The sequence below is a fragment of the Penicillium odoratum genome, assembly GCF_028828045.1.
Source record: "Penicillium odoratum strain IBT 22623 chromosome Unknown utg000008l_segment0_segment0, whole genome shotgun sequence".
Classification (NCBI taxonomy): Eukaryota; Fungi; Ascomycota; class Eurotiomycetes; order Eurotiales; family Aspergillaceae; genus Penicillium; species Penicillium odoratum.
In genome coordinates this window covers 2315024-2334587 of record NW_026643150.1, presented here as the reverse complement: position 1 = coordinate 2334587, position 19564 = coordinate 2315024, and the positions used below count along the sequence as shown (strand labels likewise).

At 48.8% G+C, this 19564-nt stretch overlaps 10 protein-coding genes across 10 annotated transcripts; 7 read left to right on the top strand and 3 right to left on the bottom strand.

Moving 5' to 3' along the window:
* Positions 1–372: 372 nt before the first annotated feature.
* On the top strand, positions 373–2527 carry mdv1 (uncharacterized protein; the record flags this gene model as incomplete). Its single annotated transcript, XM_057145022.1, has 4 exons — positions 373–456; positions 541–1132; positions 1191–2200; positions 2252–2527. 4 exons carry the CDS (start codon positions 373–375, stop codon positions 2525–2527), a joined length of 1962 nt encoding a protein of 653 aa, XP_056990776.1.
* Positions 2528–3694: 1167 nt separating this feature from the next.
* On the top strand, positions 3695–5818 carry N7520_011088 (uncharacterized protein; the record flags this gene model as incomplete). The annotated part of the gene is made up of 1 exon (XM_057145021.1): positions 3695–5818. The coding sequence occupies one exon, from the start codon at positions 3695–3697 to the stop codon at positions 5816–5818; it is 2124 nt and encodes a 707-aa protein (XP_056990775.1).
* Positions 5819–6149: 331 nt separating this feature from the next.
* On the top strand, positions 6150–7390 carry N7520_011087 (SRR1 family protein; the record flags this gene model as incomplete). The annotated part of the gene is made up of 3 exons (XM_057145020.1): positions 6150–6439; positions 6533–7198; positions 7255–7390. The coding sequence occupies 3 exons, from the start codon at positions 6150–6152 to the stop codon at positions 7388–7390; spliced, it is 1092 nt and encodes a 363-aa protein (XP_056990774.1).
* A 599-nt stretch (positions 7391–7989) lies between these two features.
* Positions 7990–9504, top strand: snf4 (AMP-activated serine/threonine-protein kinase regulatory subunit SNF4; the record flags this gene model as incomplete). The annotated part of the gene is made up of 6 exons (XM_057145019.1): positions 7990–8127; positions 8337–8502; positions 8559–8708; positions 8762–9118; positions 9164–9273; positions 9322–9504. The coding sequence occupies 6 exons, from the start codon at positions 7990–7992 to the stop codon at positions 9502–9504; spliced, it is 1104 nt and encodes a 367-aa protein (XP_056990773.1).
* Positions 9505–9900: 396 nt separating this feature from the next.
* Positions 9901–11910, top strand: N7520_011085 (uncharacterized protein; the record flags this gene model as incomplete). Its single annotated transcript, XM_057145018.1, has 3 exons — positions 9901–10855; positions 10903–11202; positions 11255–11910. The coding sequence occupies 3 exons, from the start codon at positions 9901–9903 to the stop codon at positions 11908–11910; spliced, it is 1911 nt and encodes a 636-aa protein (XP_056990772.1).
* A 613-nt stretch (positions 11911–12523) lies between these two features.
* On the top strand, positions 12524–13504 carry atfB (bZIP transcription factor atfB; the record flags this gene model as incomplete). Its single annotated transcript, XM_057145017.1, has 1 exon — positions 12524–13504. The coding sequence occupies one exon, from the start codon at positions 12524–12526 to the stop codon at positions 13502–13504; it is 981 nt and encodes a 326-aa protein (XP_056990771.1).
* Positions 13505–15104: 1600 nt separating this feature from the next.
* N7520_011083 (uncharacterized protein) lies at positions 15105–15544 on the top strand (the record flags this gene model as incomplete). Its single annotated transcript, XM_057145016.1, has 2 exons — positions 15105–15171; positions 15237–15544. 2 exons carry the CDS (start codon positions 15105–15107, stop codon positions 15542–15544), a joined length of 375 nt encoding a protein of 124 aa, XP_056990770.1.
* A 417-nt stretch (positions 15545–15961) lies between these two features.
* Positions 15962–17590, bottom strand: N7520_011082 (uncharacterized protein; the record flags this gene model as incomplete). The annotated part of the gene is made up of 1 exon (XM_057145015.1): positions 15962–17590. One exon carries the CDS (start codon positions 17588–17590, stop codon positions 15962–15964), a length of 1629 nt encoding a protein of 542 aa, XP_056990769.1.
* Positions 17591–17886: 296 nt separating this feature from the next.
* Positions 17887–19215, bottom strand: N7520_011081 (uncharacterized protein; the record flags this gene model as incomplete). The annotated part of the gene is made up of 3 exons (XM_057145014.1): positions 17887–18260; positions 18329–19156; positions 19179–19215. 3 exons carry the CDS (start codon positions 19213–19215, stop codon positions 17887–17889), a joined length of 1239 nt encoding a protein of 412 aa, XP_056990768.1.
* Positions 19216–19297: 82 nt separating this feature from the next.
* Positions 19298–19513, bottom strand: N7520_011080 (uncharacterized protein; the record flags this gene model as incomplete). Its single annotated transcript, XM_057145013.1, has 1 exon — positions 19298–19513. The coding sequence occupies one exon, from the start codon at positions 19511–19513 to the stop codon at positions 19298–19300; it is 216 nt and encodes a 71-aa protein (XP_056990767.1).
* Positions 19514–19564: the final 51 nt, after the last annotated feature.

Sequence of the window (19564 nt, the reverse complement as noted above, 5' to 3'; positions counted from 1 at the left end):
TATGAAAAATCGATCCCCCGCAACAATCGGTGTTGGGACTGACTGGGTATGCGGTACTCGGCCAGTACCGATATCAACTGCCTGGGACCAACGCATATGGTTGTACCGTACAAGTATAGATACAAAGGGTCATAAAGCACCTTGCAGCAATCTGACTAGTCTAGATCGGTGTACAGGACTAAGGATCTGACCTATCTATCGCTGGATTGGATATTGCCTGGTTTTGCAAGGGTAAAAGTACCATACGGCTGTACGAAATACCCGGGGAACGCGGTAATTCATCGCGACACATGACGATTACCTCTCCAACCTTCTCCGAATCTCCCTCAACCACGCATGGGTCAAGGCTGAGCCCCTAAGACCCCTCCTAACATGGAGAATCACCGCCGCGACGATTCGCCGTCCGGTTTATCAGATATTGTCGAAGGCGATGGCTTGCTCGGCACCGGATTGACTGTAAGTTTTTTTCCCTCAAGCCTGGCACTCTCACCTATACCCCTCTTCCACGTCGCGGGCTAGGCTAATCTGAATGAGTGACAGACCCGTCACATTGAAGCTTTCGGGCGAAAGGTCACAACAACCGCTGGACACTTGATAGGACCGACCGACCAGAACAACGCCCATTATCAAAATGCGATGAGCGACATTCACCGCGAACTGCGCCGACCAGCGGCGCAGCGCAAGGTCTTCTCCCTTACCCAGACGACCCCGACTGATCTCGTGCGCTCGAGATTGTCCACCACCGAGATCCAGTCGCGTGCCATCTCCTCCCTCCCAGATGAGCTTCTCGCCAACATTCCCGAGGACAGCAGCTCCTACTCCCTATTCCAAGGCTTCCAGGTGTCTATGCCTGAGGAGGACCCCACGCAAAAACGACACCGTCGGCGCAGCTCGAAGAAGGCACTGAAGGATAGTGAGAAGGGCGGTGCCCTGACTGCTGGTCCGGCTGGGCTGAAGGAGGAACGGAAAATGCTGAGCCGCCGACTGGACCAAATGGGTATCCGGAAGAACATGTGCAGCGCCGAAATTCACGAGATAGACAACAAGGTTGCCAATTTACACAAAATGCGCCAGATTGTGCTCGACCGATTAGCCGGCTTGGAGATGGATGAGGCGGCGCTGGAACACGATTGTGGGTTCACGTGGCATGTTTTCTGACATGACGGCATTGGTTCTGACCATGAATATAGTGACGGAGCTCGATAATAAGCTAGAAGACTTCCCTGAAGAAACGCCTGAGACTTCCGCCACTGCCGAGACACCCCAGACCTCCGACGCCAACGACGAGTCTGTTGCGTCTTCCGGCGACCCAGCTATGGATGCATCTTTCATGTCCGAATCTATATATGAGAAACTGCCCAATTCGTCGCCGAAGAGTTTGCGCCATCGATCTATAAGAAAACGCTCGATGCCGATCCTCCACGAACACTTTGCTCCGGGATCTCTAATTAAGGAGATTCAAGCACACACTGATATGGTCACCGCGATTGATTTCGACTATCCATTTGGTACGATGGTCAGCGCAGCTTTGGACGACACTGTGCGTGTTTGGGACATGAACGTTGGCCGCTGCTCGGGATTTTTAGAAGGACACCATGCCTCGGTTCGTGCCTTGCAGGTGGAGGATAATATCGTGGCGACAGGATCTATGGATGCATCTGTTAGGTTGTGGGATCTGAGCCGTGCTCGGCCCGCTACTCGCAATGGTCGTCTGAACAAGCATGAGCGGGACGAAGAGGAATTGTTTGAGCACCCTGCTCCATCATCGTCCAACTTCGAAGATTGTCATGTATTTACGCTAGACGCCCATGTTGATGAAGTCACTGCGCTCCACTTCAAGGGTAACACGCTTATTTCAGGTTCCGCCGACAAGACATTGCGCCAGTGGGATCTTGTTAAAGGACGATGTGTCCAGACTCTGGATATCTTATGGGCAGCTACTCAAGCCTCCACCGGCACGTCAACAGATGGAACTTGGCGACCATCTGGTCGCCTTCCAGATGCGTCTGCTGACTTCGTTGGGGCTTTGCAGTGCTTTGATGCTGCCTTGGCCTGCGGAACGGCTGATGGCATGGTCCGTCTCTGGGATCTGCGTAGTGGTCAGGTTCATCGAAGCCTCGTCGGTCACACTGGTCCGGTCACTTGTCTACAATTCGATGACATGCATTTGGTGACGGGTAGTCTTGATCGAAGCATTCGGGTAAGCTTTCATTCTTACATATTTTTTTGGACGTCTACTAACGATTCACAGATCTGGGATCTGCGAATGGGCTCGATATCTGATGCCTACGCCTACGAAAAACCCATTACCAGCATGATGTTTGACTCCAAGCGCATTGTGGCTGCCGTCGGCGATACCGTCGTGAAGGTATACGACAAGGCCGATGGTAACCATTGGGACTGCGGCGCTGGCGTTGGTATCGACGATGAGGGTCCATCCCCATCTACTGTCGAGCGTGTTCGACTCAAGGATGGATACCTTGTTGAAGGTCGCAAAGACGGCACAATGGCTGCATGGACATGTTAAAGTGTCTAGTATATCGTTCTCCGCCCTCTCCATCACCTTTGCATCCTTGCTTGGGGCTCTTCATTCCCCTCTCCCCTGCCTTCACGCCTGTATAGTATTCCAACCCCCTGCTTAGAGCGCTGGATGGAGCAAAGCGGCGGACCTTAAAGAAATGATATCGACTGCCCTGTACTTAAATCTCGTAACATTTTGTACGCCAATCCAATTTACTTTGTTGGAATCAAATTAAGTATATGCCAAGGCTTCGTTACTAAAAACAATATAATATACAAATAAATGCGAAATGGTTGAACACCAAAAATAGTCCGAAGTAAAAGTCATTCAATACTGAAACTGCGCGACAAGGCCTGGGGACAAAGGCTGAAGAAAACATCATTTCACTTCAATCGAGGCCAAATCCATCGCTTACACAACTTTTTCGCATTTTTCCCATTAGAAAATTCTCCAAACCCTCTCCAGTTTCCTCCCAGCTTTGACTTTGACCCTTATCGCAGATCAATAATTGCTGATCTCATTCTCGGGATCCACTTGAAACCCGCAGTCACGTTCCGTCACGCGTCTGCGCGACTTGACTATTACAAAATCTGGGGTCGCAAGCGACAAAGCCCAGTCATCACGACTATCATATTTTCAAGTGAAATCTGGCATTTTTCAATTTCAAGTAAGTATCTGAGTAATCTCGATGACTGCCGTACCTGGACGTTGGGGTTGTGTTGACAAGGGATCGCGGCATCCCCAGTTACCCATGTCCGTGGCATACACATCTTGACTTTTGACTTTGTTTGAATCTGGTTGAACCTGGTTGAACCTGGAGCTAATATTGTTAGGCTCTTGCTTTCTTTGATCTGATATCTCCTGCCAGATTTTTGCTGATCTCGGCACGGCGTGTTTCAGACTGGACACACCTATTCAATTAAAGAGTAAGTGTTTATGTCTGAATGCTTTGATCTGAAACAGCGTATTGCCTTGTTCTGATACTTGTTCCCTTTCCGGATCGTATTAAAGGCCTTGTTCCCCTTTTAAGTGCCCTCCAACTAGTACACTCTGATCACTGGTGTTTGAATTCCCGGTGTCACTTGACTATTCCCGCTACATAAGCAGCTTGCTACACTGGCTTACAGGATTCAAGCTCATGAGTTTGTTGTAACACGCTAACATATTCCAAAGATGCCTCCAAGAAAGCTTCCTAAAGGGTACGTCGAGGTTGAGGAGAGTCCTTTCAAACCGTTAGTCCCACACAACCCATATTTGCCGGCCATACCAATCAAAGCTTCATTTGGCTATGGCTCGCAATTCGGGACAACCATGCCTAGGCGATTGCCTCCACCGCCACGCCAAAATATTAACAACCTTAAACAAATTGCCGAATCCGTTAACCATGCTCTGGAAAACAGTCAACTCCGAGCTACCGCTGAAATGAACGCACAAAAGTCTACCAAAAAGATGCCAGAAAAGGCAAAGCCTGCACCGAAGAAGCGACAGCCTGCTGAATCTCAACGAAGGTCAAAACGAGAGCCAACTCCGGATGAAATCCAGCTTCAGCAAGCCTTGCGAGAAGCAACTCTGTCGCCTAGAAAAGAGGATATCTACCACCAGTCAGACTCTACCCCTTCACCTCCAGTTCAACGAACAGTTTCCACAGATTCAAGCCCTGGTGCTGAGCCTCCTCTCCCACGCCGCTTATCAGTCATGTCGAGCTCTCCACTTTACCCATCACCTCTGCAACGCGGTGGGCATGAGACATATGAAACAAACAGCTCAGGTCGCTGGAGTCGTCAAAGCTCGGTAGATAACGCATCTGTGGTATCTTGGAACTTGGAGCGTGATATTCACGACGATGACCTCAAAAGGACGAGACCAAGCACTCACGGGCGTAATATCACTGCCCCTCCTCGGCGCCCTTCGGGGTTGTCCAGTATCCTCCATAGTACGATCGAAGAGGAGGACGAGACCAACGAAGAAGAGCAAAACGATGGCGATGCTGATGGTGGCGATGAGCTCATCTCAGAACACTCCAATTTGCACGAATCTGTTCCTGAAGGGCCGACCAATGACCCGACTACGCCTGCCACAGAGGGTTGGACAACATCAGTGCGAACAATTATTCCCCAATTATTTCAATCAGCGCCTAGCCGTCTAGAAACCCCCGATTTAGGATCTCGTTCTCGAGATCTAGCTCGTGCATGGTACTCGCCTGTCCGACCTGAAATTCGCGATGCTTACCCCAAGAAATCAAAACGAACCAAATGGGGGTATGTAGTCATTATGCTACTATTGCCGGTGGCTCTCGCTCTTTCTTTTCAAATGGGACTTTGGGAGAAGCTTCGGTTTCCAGAATTCCCCTCTCCTATTCAATACTCTCCCAATGCTACCGACTCTGCCGCTGTGCATGGTCTCAAAAACCAGGTTTCCAAAATGAACGAGCAGATGTCGTCTCTGTCTCGCGATCTTGTGGCTGTTCGATCACAACATGCCCCCGACTCAAATCCTACCTTCATTGTAGGCCCACCGGCTGGATTTGAAAGCCCAATTCACAAAATCAATTTCTTGTCGCCGTCGTTGGGCGCAATCGTTGATCCGCATCAAACTACACCTACAACGAGCCGCTCGTACCCATTCTACCAGCGCGTTGTATTCACCATGCTTGGGCTACGTTCAACGCTTAGCCCTTCACTGCCCCCTGTGGCCGCTCTTACTCCTTGGGAGGAAGTAGGAGATTGCTGGTGCAGCGCTCCACGCAATGGCGTGTCTCAGATCTCAGTGCTCCTTGGTCGTGACATCGTTCCAGAGGAGGTTGTCGTCGAGCATATTCCTTCCGGTGCCACTCTAGACCCCGGGACTGCACCTCGGGAGATTGAGATATGGGCTCGATACCGTATCATTGCTCTTCCCTCCCATGAATCTTCATCCTTCCTGTCTCGGTGGATGTCTCGGCAGTCAACCCCCAATCGACCGATTGAGCCTGTCTCCTCGAGAAAGGAAGGCCTTGGAGGATACACTATCCCGGGCGAGGATTCCCTTCATGAAGTACTTATGAACTCATTGAGTGCGACAAATATCTACGATCCGGAGACCGCTTACTCGGACGATCCTCTACTTGGCCCGAATTTCTACCGTGTGGGCAAGATGGTCTATGATATCAACAAGCACAACCATATACAGCGATTTCACCTCAACACCATCATCGACATCCCGACGATCCGGGTGGACAAGGTGGCATTCCGAGTGAAATCAAACTGGGGCTCGAACAACACTTGTATCTACCGGTTCAAGTTGCATGGCCACATCTGATTTACTATATCCTAGCACACCTCTTGGTAGCTATTTATGATTCTGGCATCTAGGTTTATTTACTGATTCATTACTTTCTATCTTTCATGGGAAATGGGGAGGTGCCCAGCTCCAATATTCATTTCTTTTTCTGCGGCGTGTGATACATGAATTCAGCGTGACGGCGTGAGGGGTAATTTTTTCAAGTTAATACCAGCATTGACTGCCTAATTTAGGCTGAAAATCCATTTTCCTGTACTTATGCTCACTTGTGTTTCATTTGTGTAACCAACCACATTAAAACTTTCAGTCGATTTCTCTCCCCTTTTTGCCCACAGCTCAAACTGTCACAATGACCTCATATTTTCAATGCAGTGAGCGCTTAACCAATGGACCTCCTCCCAATGGACCCAAATCTGAAGAAGAAGCTCTCGCTCGCATTGATGAACTCTACAATTCTAATGTGCCATGGTTCAGCAAAAAGACCATCCGCTCAGCTTTAGAGCAAATACAGCGCCGACCGGCCCGCGGTGATAAGATCTTTGTCAAGGCGGTCGATGGCACAATGGTCGAGTATGATATTGAGACTGGTGATGTCAGGGACATGCGTTGGGCCGATGGCCCTCACACCCAGTGGATACTGTGAGTGGACCAAGAACACAGCGCGATCTCTATCAAGGGAGGGGTATTTTACGTTAGCCTACATCCAAATCACTAATTTTGAACCGCGTGAAGCCAGGAACCTACCCTCGCCTACCGGTGTCGTGCAAACATGCGGCATGACATATTCCGGGGAGGATTCAACGAAGACAGAGGGTATCTCAATAGCATCAGAATCATGCACCGCAGCCTGGAAAGAAGGAAAGATAACAATGAACTCATCGATGTTCTCTCCCGTTTACCACTAGAAGAAGCCACCTCGGATTTTGAAAAGCATCGACAAGCGTGGAACGAAACCGAGATGTGCAAAAATGTCACCCGTATCCTGGACTCCTCCACTACACACCTAAATATCACCAAGATTGTGGCCGTATCCCTGGGTTGTCTCTCATGGCGACGGACTGACGATAAGGATGACGATAGTAATCGTTCGGCGTATCAACATGCACTTATTCTCACGCTACGGGACTGGCTGAAAGCAAAGAAGAACGCCGATAAGATCCCCTGCTATGTACAGGATCCGGTATATACGGACATCGACCGAGCTCTTCTGGCGGAGCATGAGGTTGAGGTGCTTAATGACCCGATGGCATGGTTGGAGATAAACGATTTCTCAATTGTTGTTTCCATTGCATCAAATGTGCCGACTAAGGAGATTATCACGGATATTGCGAGCCCGGCTGTAATTATTTGGAACGAAGTTGGCGATGATGACTATGATGAGAAAGATGGAATGGCTATGTGAGTTGTTTTGATATTTCTGTCTACTTTTTCAGTGTTGCTAATCTGGTGTATAGGACGGATCCGTGTTCGTCTCGAGTGCGGGCGTTGATAGAAGGATATGATTGTTTTGACTGGGGAGCTAGTGATGAGCAATTTGGGGATGTCTTGATGTATGTTCGGCGACCGAAGACCTTGTGCCGGGAGCTGTAGACTTTATTATCTGTTGTATGGAGTACTTCCAAGGTTGATACATTTTTAGCGTTTGACTGGCACCTGAGTTACTGAGCAACGTGATAGGGACGACTGTGATAAGGACATTATCGGTGTCCTTCCAGAGTACTTTCATAGTAAATAGAATTGCAATCTACAACTAGGAATTTGCTGCTGTTATGAGGTTCCACGGTTGTGCTCCAACCTTGAACTTGCACCCTAAAACGGCAAGGTAGAAGTGTACATGGTAGAGAATTATTTTCCAGATCTACCCATGCTTATAGATAACTATCCAGCAGCTCACATCAATGAAAGTTGAATATGTCGTTTTGCTCATACGCCTACGGATGGCTCTATATGATTGGTGGCTGTTGGTTACTGTTTGCTGCCTCAGAGATAAGGCATCAGGGCTTGGACCTCGATCGGTTCAGTTCACCAAGTGGGGGAGTTAACGTGACTGCTAATATCATCATCTTTTAATATCATTCTGTAGATAGTACTTCCTTTTTTTCTTGGTGGTTGAAATCTTAGATAAACCCCATATGTTTCCCCACTAAATTCCCTTTATTTTTTCTCCCCCTCGCACCCCACTTTGGAACATGACGAAGGCGGAAGACACTCGGCCTCAACCCACCGAGCCCTTCAACTCCGGTCAAGCATTCGTGCAGCCATCCTCATTTCTTCGCCCCCCAATGGCCTCTGAGAGACCAATCGATCGGGAAGAGCGTCAAGGCCTGGTAAGTCTTGTATCGAATTGACCCGCGCATCCTATCCTTAGGTCCCCCCCGCACTCGAATCAGCCCACATCCATATCTCATGGCTGGGCTTTGTTTTAAAGATCTGACGGGGACACGAAAAGGGATGGAGAGACCGGAATTGCCAACTTCTTCTGGCTCGTGGCGGGTAACCCGCACATCCAGATCTTGACTAACGCAGCGTCAAACAGCGTGCCATTCGCAATTTCCTGAAAGTCCGCACCAGCTACGATGTCCTCCCGCTGAGTTTCCGCCTCATCATCTTCGACACCTCCCTCTCCGTCAAGGAGAGTTTGAATATCCTTATCCAGAATGGCATGTGTCAACCCTGCCCAGCGTTCCTCGCGAGACAAGAATGTGGGAACCTGAACGCGGAGAACACCCAGCTGACTGCGAGTGATCGGGAAGTACAGGCATCGTATCAGCCCCGTTGTGGGACTCGAAGGCGTCAAAATTCGCAGGTCTTCTGACTACTTCCGACTACATCAACGTGATTCAGTACTATTTCCAGAACCCTGCCGCCCTCGACCAGATCGACCAATTCCGGCTTGATAGCTTGCGAGGTGTGTCGTCCCTATGTTTACCCAGACCGCTTATGCTAACTCCTCGTTAATAGATGTTGAAAAGGCATTGGGCGTTGCGCCGCCCGAGACAATCTCCATTGATCCCGAACGTCCCCTTTATGAAGCATGCCGCCGTATGCTCGAGTCGCGCGCCCGTCGTATTCCCCTCGTCACGAATGACAGCCAGACAGACCGCTCCCATGTCCTCAGCGTCATTACCCAGTACCGTATCTTGAAGTTTGTGGCCGTCAACGTTCCCGACACTCAGATGCTGCGCCGACCGTTAGGAGAACTCAAGGTGGGCACATATAACAACATTGCGACAGCGTCGATGGATACACCTGTCATCGACGTGATTCATATTCTGGTCGAGCGCAGCATTTCTAGCATGCCGATCTTGAATTCAGATGGTATGTGGGTTTCTCTTGATCAGCGATCAATGCTAATCAATACAGGTGTTGTCTACAATGTGTTCGAGTCGGTAGATGTGATTGCTCTGATTCGAGGTGGTGTCTACGATGACTTAAGTCTCACCGTGGGAGAGGTGCTGAAAAAGCGATCACCGGTACGAATGGAGCTTTCTAATTGAAGTGCATGCAACTAATTCTTGCAGGAATTTCCGGGTATCTACACCTGTTCACTCAACGATGGACTCGACACCATCTTCGACACCATCCGCAAATCCCGGGTCCACCGTTTAGTCGTGGTAGATGAGCACTTCAAGCTTAAGGGTGTCCTCACTCTTAGTGATATTCTCCACTACATCCTGCTTGAGGGTGAAACTGACGAAGTATGATCGAGCTTGGCTTTTTGCCGCTCTTATACATATGCCCCTTTCCTGCATGATACCGGCGTTTGTTGTTTTGTTCGTGTCAAAGGACACAGCGTCAAGTTCGTTTTAGTTTGACTTTTGAGATTCATGAATGTACAAAGGTAATAACAATGGTCTACATGCACTTAGTTATTTGAGCTGGGTGAATTGGGCAGAAATAGATTTCCTAATTGTTCGATATTCAATGATTCAATCAAAAGACTGCGATACTCTGATACTGATTTGCTCTTTCCATTCTGGTGTGTATTCGATATGGAAAGCGCCAATGTATGATAATCGTCTGACTTTGGACTCCGTTCTTATCTTCTACACCTTCTTTTCTTTAACACATACCCTTCTTTGCATTCATACACAACAAGTATGCATTATTTTGCGGGTTTATTTCGCTCGAGGCAACGTGCTGCATCCACTCCGCCTGCTGCTCGTCATTCTTGGACCCGGCTGCGACGCTCACACTCCGCTGTTGTTCCCTTGACCAAAGAGCCACAGCAAACTGGGACCAGCGAAGAGACGAGGACCACAAATTTAGGAGAGGACGGTGCAAACAATGAAACTGTCAACAAAATTGACGACCAAGTAGATGGGGGTGTACCACTGAAGAGGCAGACATCAAATGTACCGGAATACCACAGCAGTGATGGTGATCATTCTCAACACCGGGAACCCCAGCACGGGGGACGCATGAAGGGGTTCTTGTCCCGGCTTCGCGTGGGCAGATCCCAAGATCGAAGCTCGGCATCAGAGTCGCTCCCCGTGATACCGCAAGAGGCTGCCGGCGACCCGATGACAACAGATCCGGTCAAAAAAGATGTCCCTTCACTACATCCTCCAGCCCAGGAACAGCGGAGTTTTAGTGCTCAGACAGTACTGTCTCAGGAATCGAACCAGACTACTGCCACTGTAGACCATCACCCATCTCAACGCATTCCTATGGTTATCGATGAACCGAATGAGGATTGGTTGGGCTTAATGAACTACCCTACTCATCATCCCGAGGCATCTGATCCTTTCTCTGATGGGAAGAACATTGAATCCCGGCAACCTGCAACATCCGGGTATGATGGGGATCGTAGCCAGAGAGAATCCGAGACGTCTGTCCATTCCTGGGTTGAAAGTGAAAGGCAACCCTCTTCCAAATCCCACAGCAGTCATCGTCACAATGCCACCAGAATCAGTTCGGTTAGCAGTCATGCGAGTCGGGGCAGTCGATTAAGCCGCGTGGACCCATCTAAAGCGGCGATGGCATTCGATGTGCTCGCTGCTCAGTTGAATATTCCCCTTTCGATCCAGGGAGATGATCCTGTCATTACTACCCGTAAGTTTTCTGGTTGAGCATTTTTGCAACTATCTGACATCTTCTAGCGGAGAAGCTACCAGAGGAAGCTCAACGTCGGTATCGATTCAGCCGTATACGCCCAACCCAATCCAACCAGACCTTAGGAGAAACTTCTAACCCGCCGGTCAATAAGTTGCGACGGACTAAAACATTTGCCAGCCTTGGGCGTCGAGCGAGTCCAATGAGTTCTCTACGAGGCAAGTCTGTTGATTTTATCGCGCGCCTGGGAGGACACAGCTATTTGATCCTGCCTTCCGACCTGGCACCTGGACCCCTGCAGCTTCCAGCATGCATCGTGGCGATGGCGATGTACTTACGCAAATCTGGTGAGTGATCTTCCTACGTCATAGTATGCCCAGCTGACCCGGGTTCCTGCAGCTCCCCATTCAACTGAGCTTTTCATCGAACCAGGCGACATGAAAGCGGCCACACGCCTGTACAACCACTTTGCGAATCAAGTCTTGCTTTCAGAGCGGGATGCGCACAAAATTGCGATGACGACGCGAGTAGTCGCGATTCCGCACGTCGAGGCAGAGTCCAATGCAGCAGCCGTGCTCAGTGTCGGGTGGGTGTTCAAAGAACTGATGGCGGGGTTACCAAGGGGGATTTTCGGGTCCGTCCGTCTGTTTCAGATCCTGTATAGTATCTACTTGGCCGGCCCTGCGAATCCAGGATGCGTTCGACTTGTCACGTTGGCGATCATGGCCCTGACGGGAGAGATGCAATGTGCGCTGATCTGCGCAGTATTTGGCCTTCTCACTAGCCTGCTGCAGAAGACGGAGAACGTGGACGATGAAACCGGGACTTCGGTCCGGCCGGTGGCGAACCCCCTTCAGCCCGATGGATTGGCGCGGGTATTTGGACCGCTGCTCGTCGGCGGGCGTGATCGTGATCGTGATCGTGCGGCGCAAAGCTCAGTGGAACAAGAAGTGGAGGAGCAACGGGTAGTGGAGCTGTTATTGGATCATTGGCGGGGTGTCAGTCGTCAACTTCGGGAATGGACAGGAGATTCGCGAACTGGAAAGCGAGATTAGAAGAGACTGGTTTTGTTTATTCGTTCTTTATTCTTGATTCTTTCTTATTTTATCCCATTGCATTCTTGTTATTCTTACTTTACACATACCTATCGGTATAAGCTACAGCTACTACAGCTAATTGACCCCACTTTGAACCAAGGAATAGACTTTCTTTTTTGATTGGATGGCATCGAATCCCGTTCTCGACTTGGTTGTTGTTGTTTTTCCCTCTTTATAAGTATCTTCTTTATAGTTTCTTTCTTGTTACTCTCTTATATATTGAGAAAGAAAGAAATCTCCATGCAACGCATGCCACGCTCTACCGGGATGGACCATGGGCGTTTGTCAACTTTCCGTAACACTTAACTCCAGCTTGTCACACATCCAGAAACTTGTTCGCCATTATCTTATTCGCTCGGATCTGCTGGACCGTAGGAATTCATGTCCGACCGTGGCTCCAACCGGCCGACCGACACCTGCGCCTACACTTCTTCAGGCACCGGCCTGAATTCAATCCGTGGTTCTTTCTTCACTTTCCTAACCCGAGGCCAGAAATTACTCTAAGCTTGTGATTTATCCTTTGCTTCGATAAACTCCTGTGGATTGCGTCCTGCTTCAACAAATACCTGATATGTCGACTGGAAACGTGAACCCCCTGCCTACTGGGTTACCAATCACAGACCCTCTCAACCCACTCGGCGCATCGCCCTTTACAGCAGCCAACGCATTTACAGGCGAGCTCTTAGGCCTTTCAATGACCGACGAGGAACAGCTCTGGGGTCTTAGCCCCATCTCCCCGAGCCTGGGAACTGGATGGGACGTCAAAACCGACGCAGCGGCCTTTGCCAGCTCCGCTCTAGAGCGGGATCTCAAAAACGCCCAGGTCCGCAACGGCCAGCCAACCCCGCCACCATACGATGATCAGTACACACGCGAAGCCGGTCTAGACCTGAGCAGCGCGAGCAAGCGCCGCCGCACACACGAGTACCATACCGCCACGGACAGCCTGAGCCCGGACCTGGATCTGGACGATACATCACCCTGGCACGAGCGTGCGAAGCGGGCAAAATTCCTCGAAAGAAACAGGCTGGCTGCGAGTAAATGTCGACAGAAGAAGAAGGAGCATACGCAAGTCCTGGAGGTGCGGTACAAGGAACAATCCGAAAAGCGGGAGAGGTTGGTGGGGGAGATTGCGCGGCTTCGCTCGGAGATTCTGTGCTTGAAGAATCAGGTGTTGTTACATGCGCAGTGTGGGGATGAGCCTATTAAACTTCATCTTGCGCATATGGTGAAGAAGATTACGGATAATGATTGTCCGCCTACTGCGCCTGCTACGGTGGCGAACTCGCACGTTGATGTTATGGAGACTGCGCCTTCTTCTGTTGCTCCTACCCCGACACCAACTTCGGGACAGACTACGCAGACATCGGCTGCGCCATCGGCGTTGTCTTTTGGATTTGATGACCCGCTACAATTGGAGCCAGCCGCAGCTGCCGCGGCTGCAGATGTGTTTGAGCAGCAGCTGAGGAGGGATTCTGATACCTCTTTAGTGACCGAGTCGGCGTATAGCTTCTCAGCTGACGACGCATTTGACGATTTGATCAACGTTTGATGAATATGACCTTTTATTTCTGTTATGAGGCGTGGTGCTTAGCAACGGTGTTACACGGCTTTCAAAAAACCGGATCTTGTTCCTTTCTGCTTTTTCCCTCTTCTTACCTCTCATTACTGTGCTCTTGATGACAATCCAGTCGCCAACAGAAAGACTGGAGAGCGTCCGGCGTTGATGCTGTGGATCACATCCATGCAATTGGATTCGAATCGTCACTTTTATTCACCTTCCTAGCTGCTATCCGCTGTCATTCTCTCTTTCGTGTTTCCATTGCCACACTTGCTTTCCATTCTTCTACTCAAGATTATCGGGAAAGGCCGGGTTTATTTCGCTGGATTGGAGGCTTTCTTGTCTTTTAACAGGAAAAGATTACTCCGAGGTTATTCGATGAGTACTAGGCTACATTTAGTGCAAATTCATATCTTCTGGCCTGCAGCGGCAGTGGATTTCAATCCCAGTGTTCAAATATCTCAGTATGGCTTCTACATTTTAACCCTAATGCTGTAGGGCATTGACTGTTCTGCATCTACAGGCCCCTTTCATTCGAGCTTGAGTAGATGGCTAGGCCACCCAGGAGACCACCTCGAATAGTTTTAGGTTGTATGGAATCGAAGATATGTTTCAATTCATGTATATTTTGCATCAGTACTGGGGACACAATTTACCACCCTGGAGGCAATTTGATGACTTTGGGTGTCAGTGTAAGACACTTAAATTGCTTCTCCAATAATATTTACCATAATAACTACCATAGATTTCCTCTCGCAGATCACGAATGAAATAGATAACAGTCAAATGCTACTCTTTGAAGTAAACAAGATCTCTGGTAAAGTAGAGAGTATCAGAGCTTCAAGGTGACTGGAGCTGTTCTTTGAGTCCCTTGCTAGTTCACAAAACAAGGGCCCTTGAGACTCCGCGCGATGGGTCAATTCTCAATAGAATATTCAATCAAGTGGATGATGAAATCATAGAGGTGACCTTAAAGGCCTAATTCTTGAGGCATGATATCAAATGTACACTTTTGAAGATGCCGTATCGTGAGCAAGCTATTCACATAATGTGTTCACACAAAACGGCAAAGGATGGAACGCATTAAAGGAATAAATACCGGCGAGAGGAGATCCAGGTCACTCTGGCTGGTATGGCTTGTCGAGTAGTTGTGAAAGCTAAGTTCGTTAACTGTGGGAGAAATTGACCCCTGGGGCGTCAGGCACCCTGAACAGTGTTATATCACACGCTGGACGTCCTGAATTCTCAGGTTGAGTGAGTGATCTTTTGCAGCGTTGTGATAGGTCGATCCTGTTTGTAGGTGGTGATCTTGAGGCTTATTCACTTCACCCCAGTGACCCCACCCACTACTATAAATACCTCATGTCGCACCTCCCTTCTCCCTCTTTCTTCTTCTCTTGTCACCACTCCTTTCAGTTCAAACTTCTATCTCTTTGGACTTTATCTTCAATCTCCAAGTCCATCTTGCATCTTCCATCTCTTTCAAGACCCAAGTTTGATCTCCAATCTTCTCCAAATTTGAATTCCAAACTTCCATCCATGCATTCAATCATGTTTTCATCAATACAAATATCTCTCTCCTCAATCTATCATGTCAAACCACCTTGATGAAGTGATCATTTACTATGGTCAACAACCTGACCCAACGAGTTCCGAATGTTTGTTTACAGTTTCATTCCTATGATTTCGCTAACCTTTCAGATTGTGCCAATCTTCCTTCCAGATCATCCACATGTTGCTTCCACACCAATTGAGTCTGCTAAAAAGCCACTCTTCCCTCCTGAAGCTTCCAACCCCTGCGAACACAATCTTCTGAGTCGTCATCGACATCGACAAGTGGTGTGGAGGGACAACCCACTGGGCAGAGTCGCGGTGAAGAAGCACCTAATATGGCAAGGAGGATACAGCCTCAGCCACGGTTCAACAACGGCATGCGGTGAAGAAGCACCGGCCAAAACAAGCGGACGTGCCGCTTTTGATGTTCGATGGGATATCCGAGATGGTGGAACAAAAAACAAAACTTCATGTTGAGCTTGATACTTTGAAACTCATATCATCATATTTTTGTGCCCAGTCTAATTACATTGCAAATTCATTACTGGCTGTCAAGATTTTACGTTCATCTTTGCATCTTCCTGTAAATCTCGTTTAGATACCTGCTATCTAGTACTAATGTATCTTAGACTGCCCTACGCTGGTTAGTATGACGGTGAACACTCGCCCCAGGGATATCAAACAATGTAGCCCACCCCAGTGAATGCAACAGACAGTAAGCAACCTACCTCTCAGGTACCTATCCAGTATGACTACATGAATCCTAAAATGAATCTCAAAACAAATGCCTCATTCCAGCAGGAATTTACCATTTCTCACCATAGATTTCATATTCAAGTCCATTAGCACCATCTGTTATAAGGCTTACCCATGACCAAATTTATTCTTCTAATTTCACCATCGGTTTGAGTTGTTGTTATCATCCCAGAAAGACGCATGGTCAAGCTCACTATAGTGCGCCTTGGCTGCCCTGTTCTCGGAATCCAAGTCTTCAGCAGAAAGACCATATACATTTCTAATGCCCCAAACACCAGCACTCTGCTCCGAGAAGTCCTGCAACTTCTCAATCAACTTGTAGTCCGGATTGCGAACGGACACCAGATAGTGTAAGAAAGTGTTGCCATGAATGTCTTGCCTCTCAAGCTGATTCCGAGGCACCGAGCCACTGCGTAACAAGTAGAGCAGAACAGAAGCTTGAGCCTCACTCTCTGCCTGAGACAGGTCCGAAAATCGCGGTGACTGATGATATCGAAGGAACGCACTACCGCCTCTCCGTCCTGGGAATTGCGTACGTCCGCCTCTGCCCCTTTCACGCGGTTCCGGCGGAGGTGTTGATAGAAGACGTTGTGGTACCCATTTCTCGTCGGTAGTACGGAACTCGTGGATGGATGAGTAAATCTTTTGTGAATGCATATTCACAACAGAGTCGTCAATAGGCAAGCTGGCGATATGGAGCAACGTGTGGCCGAGCGCAGTAGGGGAGACTGCCTGGGCAGCCGCGGGACCTCCCATTGTGTCGATGACATGCCGAATAAGGGACAAGTCCAAGGTCGCCACAGCAAAGTGCAGCAGATGGCACTGGAAGATGGGCGTCAAGAGTGAGAGGTCCGCATGAGGAGCTAGCAAGTCAAACCCTTCAAGCCAAGGATTGCGCTTGGCAAGTGTGGCCATTACTGAATTCATGCATCGTGTCACCAAAACCATAGGGAAGGTGTCAGGTCTATGTCCCCGATCCAGAAGAAATCGCACGGCACTTATATCTTCATTCTTGATGCTGGTGAGCAGAGGCGACTGCACTACAAAGTAGGATGTCGGCAGGTCATCAGCTACCGAAACATACTTCTGCGTATCAACCCAGGCGCTCTCGTCCGAACCGTGATCAACCAGATACTTATATATTTCCATATTTCCAGCTTCGATCGCGACAGATAGTGGATGTGGAGGGTTGTTCGTCGGCCAATCGATCCGTGGAAAGCTAGACTCGGCCCAAAACCTACACCGAGACTTATGACGGACTTCCAGCTCACCCTCCAAAAGGGGTACCGCCTGATCCGTACGAAGCTGAACAGGCCAGATATTCGACATGGCCTGGGGTCTATCTCGAAGATAGCAGCCAGCGGTCCAGGTATCTTGGGCCGCCCGACCGCGGAGGAATCGAGTGCTAGCAACCCGAAAGCAGATATGCGGGAACCCGTCTGGGGTCGCACCAGATTCAATGAGGAACTTCAAATGGGAATCAAAATTAGGCCCTGACATAAGGGCATTCGTAACAGATGACTCCCATGGACAATTCAGCGGGCCGACGATGTAATTTGTTGGTGGGAAGCCGTAGTGCACTAGGCCCTTCAGGATCTTGATATCCTGGATTTTCGCGGCTCGCATGACCGGTCCGGGTATTTCTACATCTTGCTGTTCACCAGGAGGATTTTCGCTTCGAGGGTCTGGTAGGGATGCAAGAATATTTCGAGGTGGTACGTATTCGACCTCTGGTCCCGGCGATACCAAGGGTGGGTAATTGGCCATTTGACTTGTGGTTCGAAGAAAAAATATCCCAGGAATAGGGCGAATACTTAAATTACTCTACGTGACATATTTCGGCTCCCGGGTGGGGCTTTCCTATCTTAGCTGCCGCCGCTTTCATGCGGGCGCTCAGAGTCAGGCTCACTGATCCATCTAAAAAATTTATTAGTAGACTGGGCACTTGGACATATCCGAATCAGTGACACTTTCTCTCAGAGCATATATACATTCTTCTCTCAAAGCGCCAAGCCTGACAATATATTAATAACCGAGAGAGGATCACAAACATCCAGGCAAAGTCAATTCACTTTGCCAATGTTCCATTTGAACACGTCTTGATTATTATCTGGGGACGCATGGGGCCCAGGCGACACAAATTTGCAGGAACAAAATGTGGAAAATAAAGACCCGATGAAGGATGTGCCCTTTTGCTCGTTATAATATGGACCAAGGAGCGGCTGAATCGCCGTAGTTGCCTCTTCCGCTCGATAAAATGGAATCTTCGGAAAAAGATGGTGGACAACGTGAAAATCGATAATGTCGTGAAAAAAATGGCGACCAAGAAGCCCCGTCGTGCGGTCTATAGTTGAGAATGAACCCTTAACAAAAGTCCAGCTTTTATCCCCGTAATGCGGTACAGAAGGATGCGTATGGTGAAGATATGTGATGGAAACTAAGCAAGAAGATAAGTCAGCTTTGATTCCATTCTCATGATAACAGTCTTCGAGCGAATTTCGTTACCGATCCAGTGATTGACCCAGAGATATGGCACGAAGTACAACAAGAAAACCTGCTGTCCCCCGAATTTCGTACACAGCCCAACCAGGATACACCCAGATACTACCAAGCCCAGATCAGAAAGAAGGACGTAAAGCCTCTGAGATGGAGTGAACAGGGCTCCAAATGGATTGAAATGGCTCTTGTCCCTTGACGATCCGGCATTTTGGCTAGGCAAGCTGTCTACTCCTGCACTAACATTGAAAAGAAGATACATTGGCCAACCAAATAGCTGATGTATCAACAATTCAGCTAGTGCGACGACAGGTGCATCCTCTGTAGACTGCATTATGGCTCGATATATGAAGGGGAAGGAGAATGAATCATGATACTCCTCTTCTGTGAAAGGTACAAAGGCTGTATCCTTGCCCATGTGACTGGTGTAGCGATGATGGCGAGCATGCGTGGTCTTCCAGGAAAAGTAAGGAACTAGAAGGGCTGAGTGTAGAGTGAAGCCTATAATGTCATTCACCCATGGATAGAGAGAAAATGCACCGTGTCCACATTCATGGGCCAAAATCCAGAAGCCCACGCCGACGCAGCCCTGGAAAAAGCCATAGCACATCCACGCTAGACATCGAACCCACGGCCAAGAAATTGAGTCAAATTTCATGGCACTGTATATCAGAATACTGCAGTAACTAATGTCGCGAAGCAGGTACAATAGCGATATAGCCAGCGAGGGTTGAAAACAGCTCGGGGGAATTGCGTCTTTGAGAGCGTTGAGTCCCGGTTCAGGAAACTCTTCTTTCTTCTCTAGAGTTACTTCAGCTTGGTGATTTTGAACGTAGCCTCAATACGAATGGATTCATACTTTCATTTGATGCTCGACCATTGTCAATATTGTCCATTGATTGATAAATCACCGAAAGGTAATAAGAGATTCCAAGGAACTGCGATGAATGAATGGCCTCGAAAGATGTGCTAGACCTTCTACTCCCTTATAAGTACTGTCCTCCTCGCTCCACGGAAGTAGTTCTCCACGAGTTCGTTATCGGTCGCACCGAAGGACTCACTTTGAATACCGAAATCGCTGTGGTGCCTTCCCTGGCCACACCCACCCTGCAATTTTCCCAAAGCAGTAGTAGTATAATGCCCAAAATCGACGGGGACATTGTTCTTGCGAGAATGGCATCGTTCCCGATGCATTGGGACCGAACGCGATGATCAAGTGAGAGTACTTTGCAGTATTATTCATGT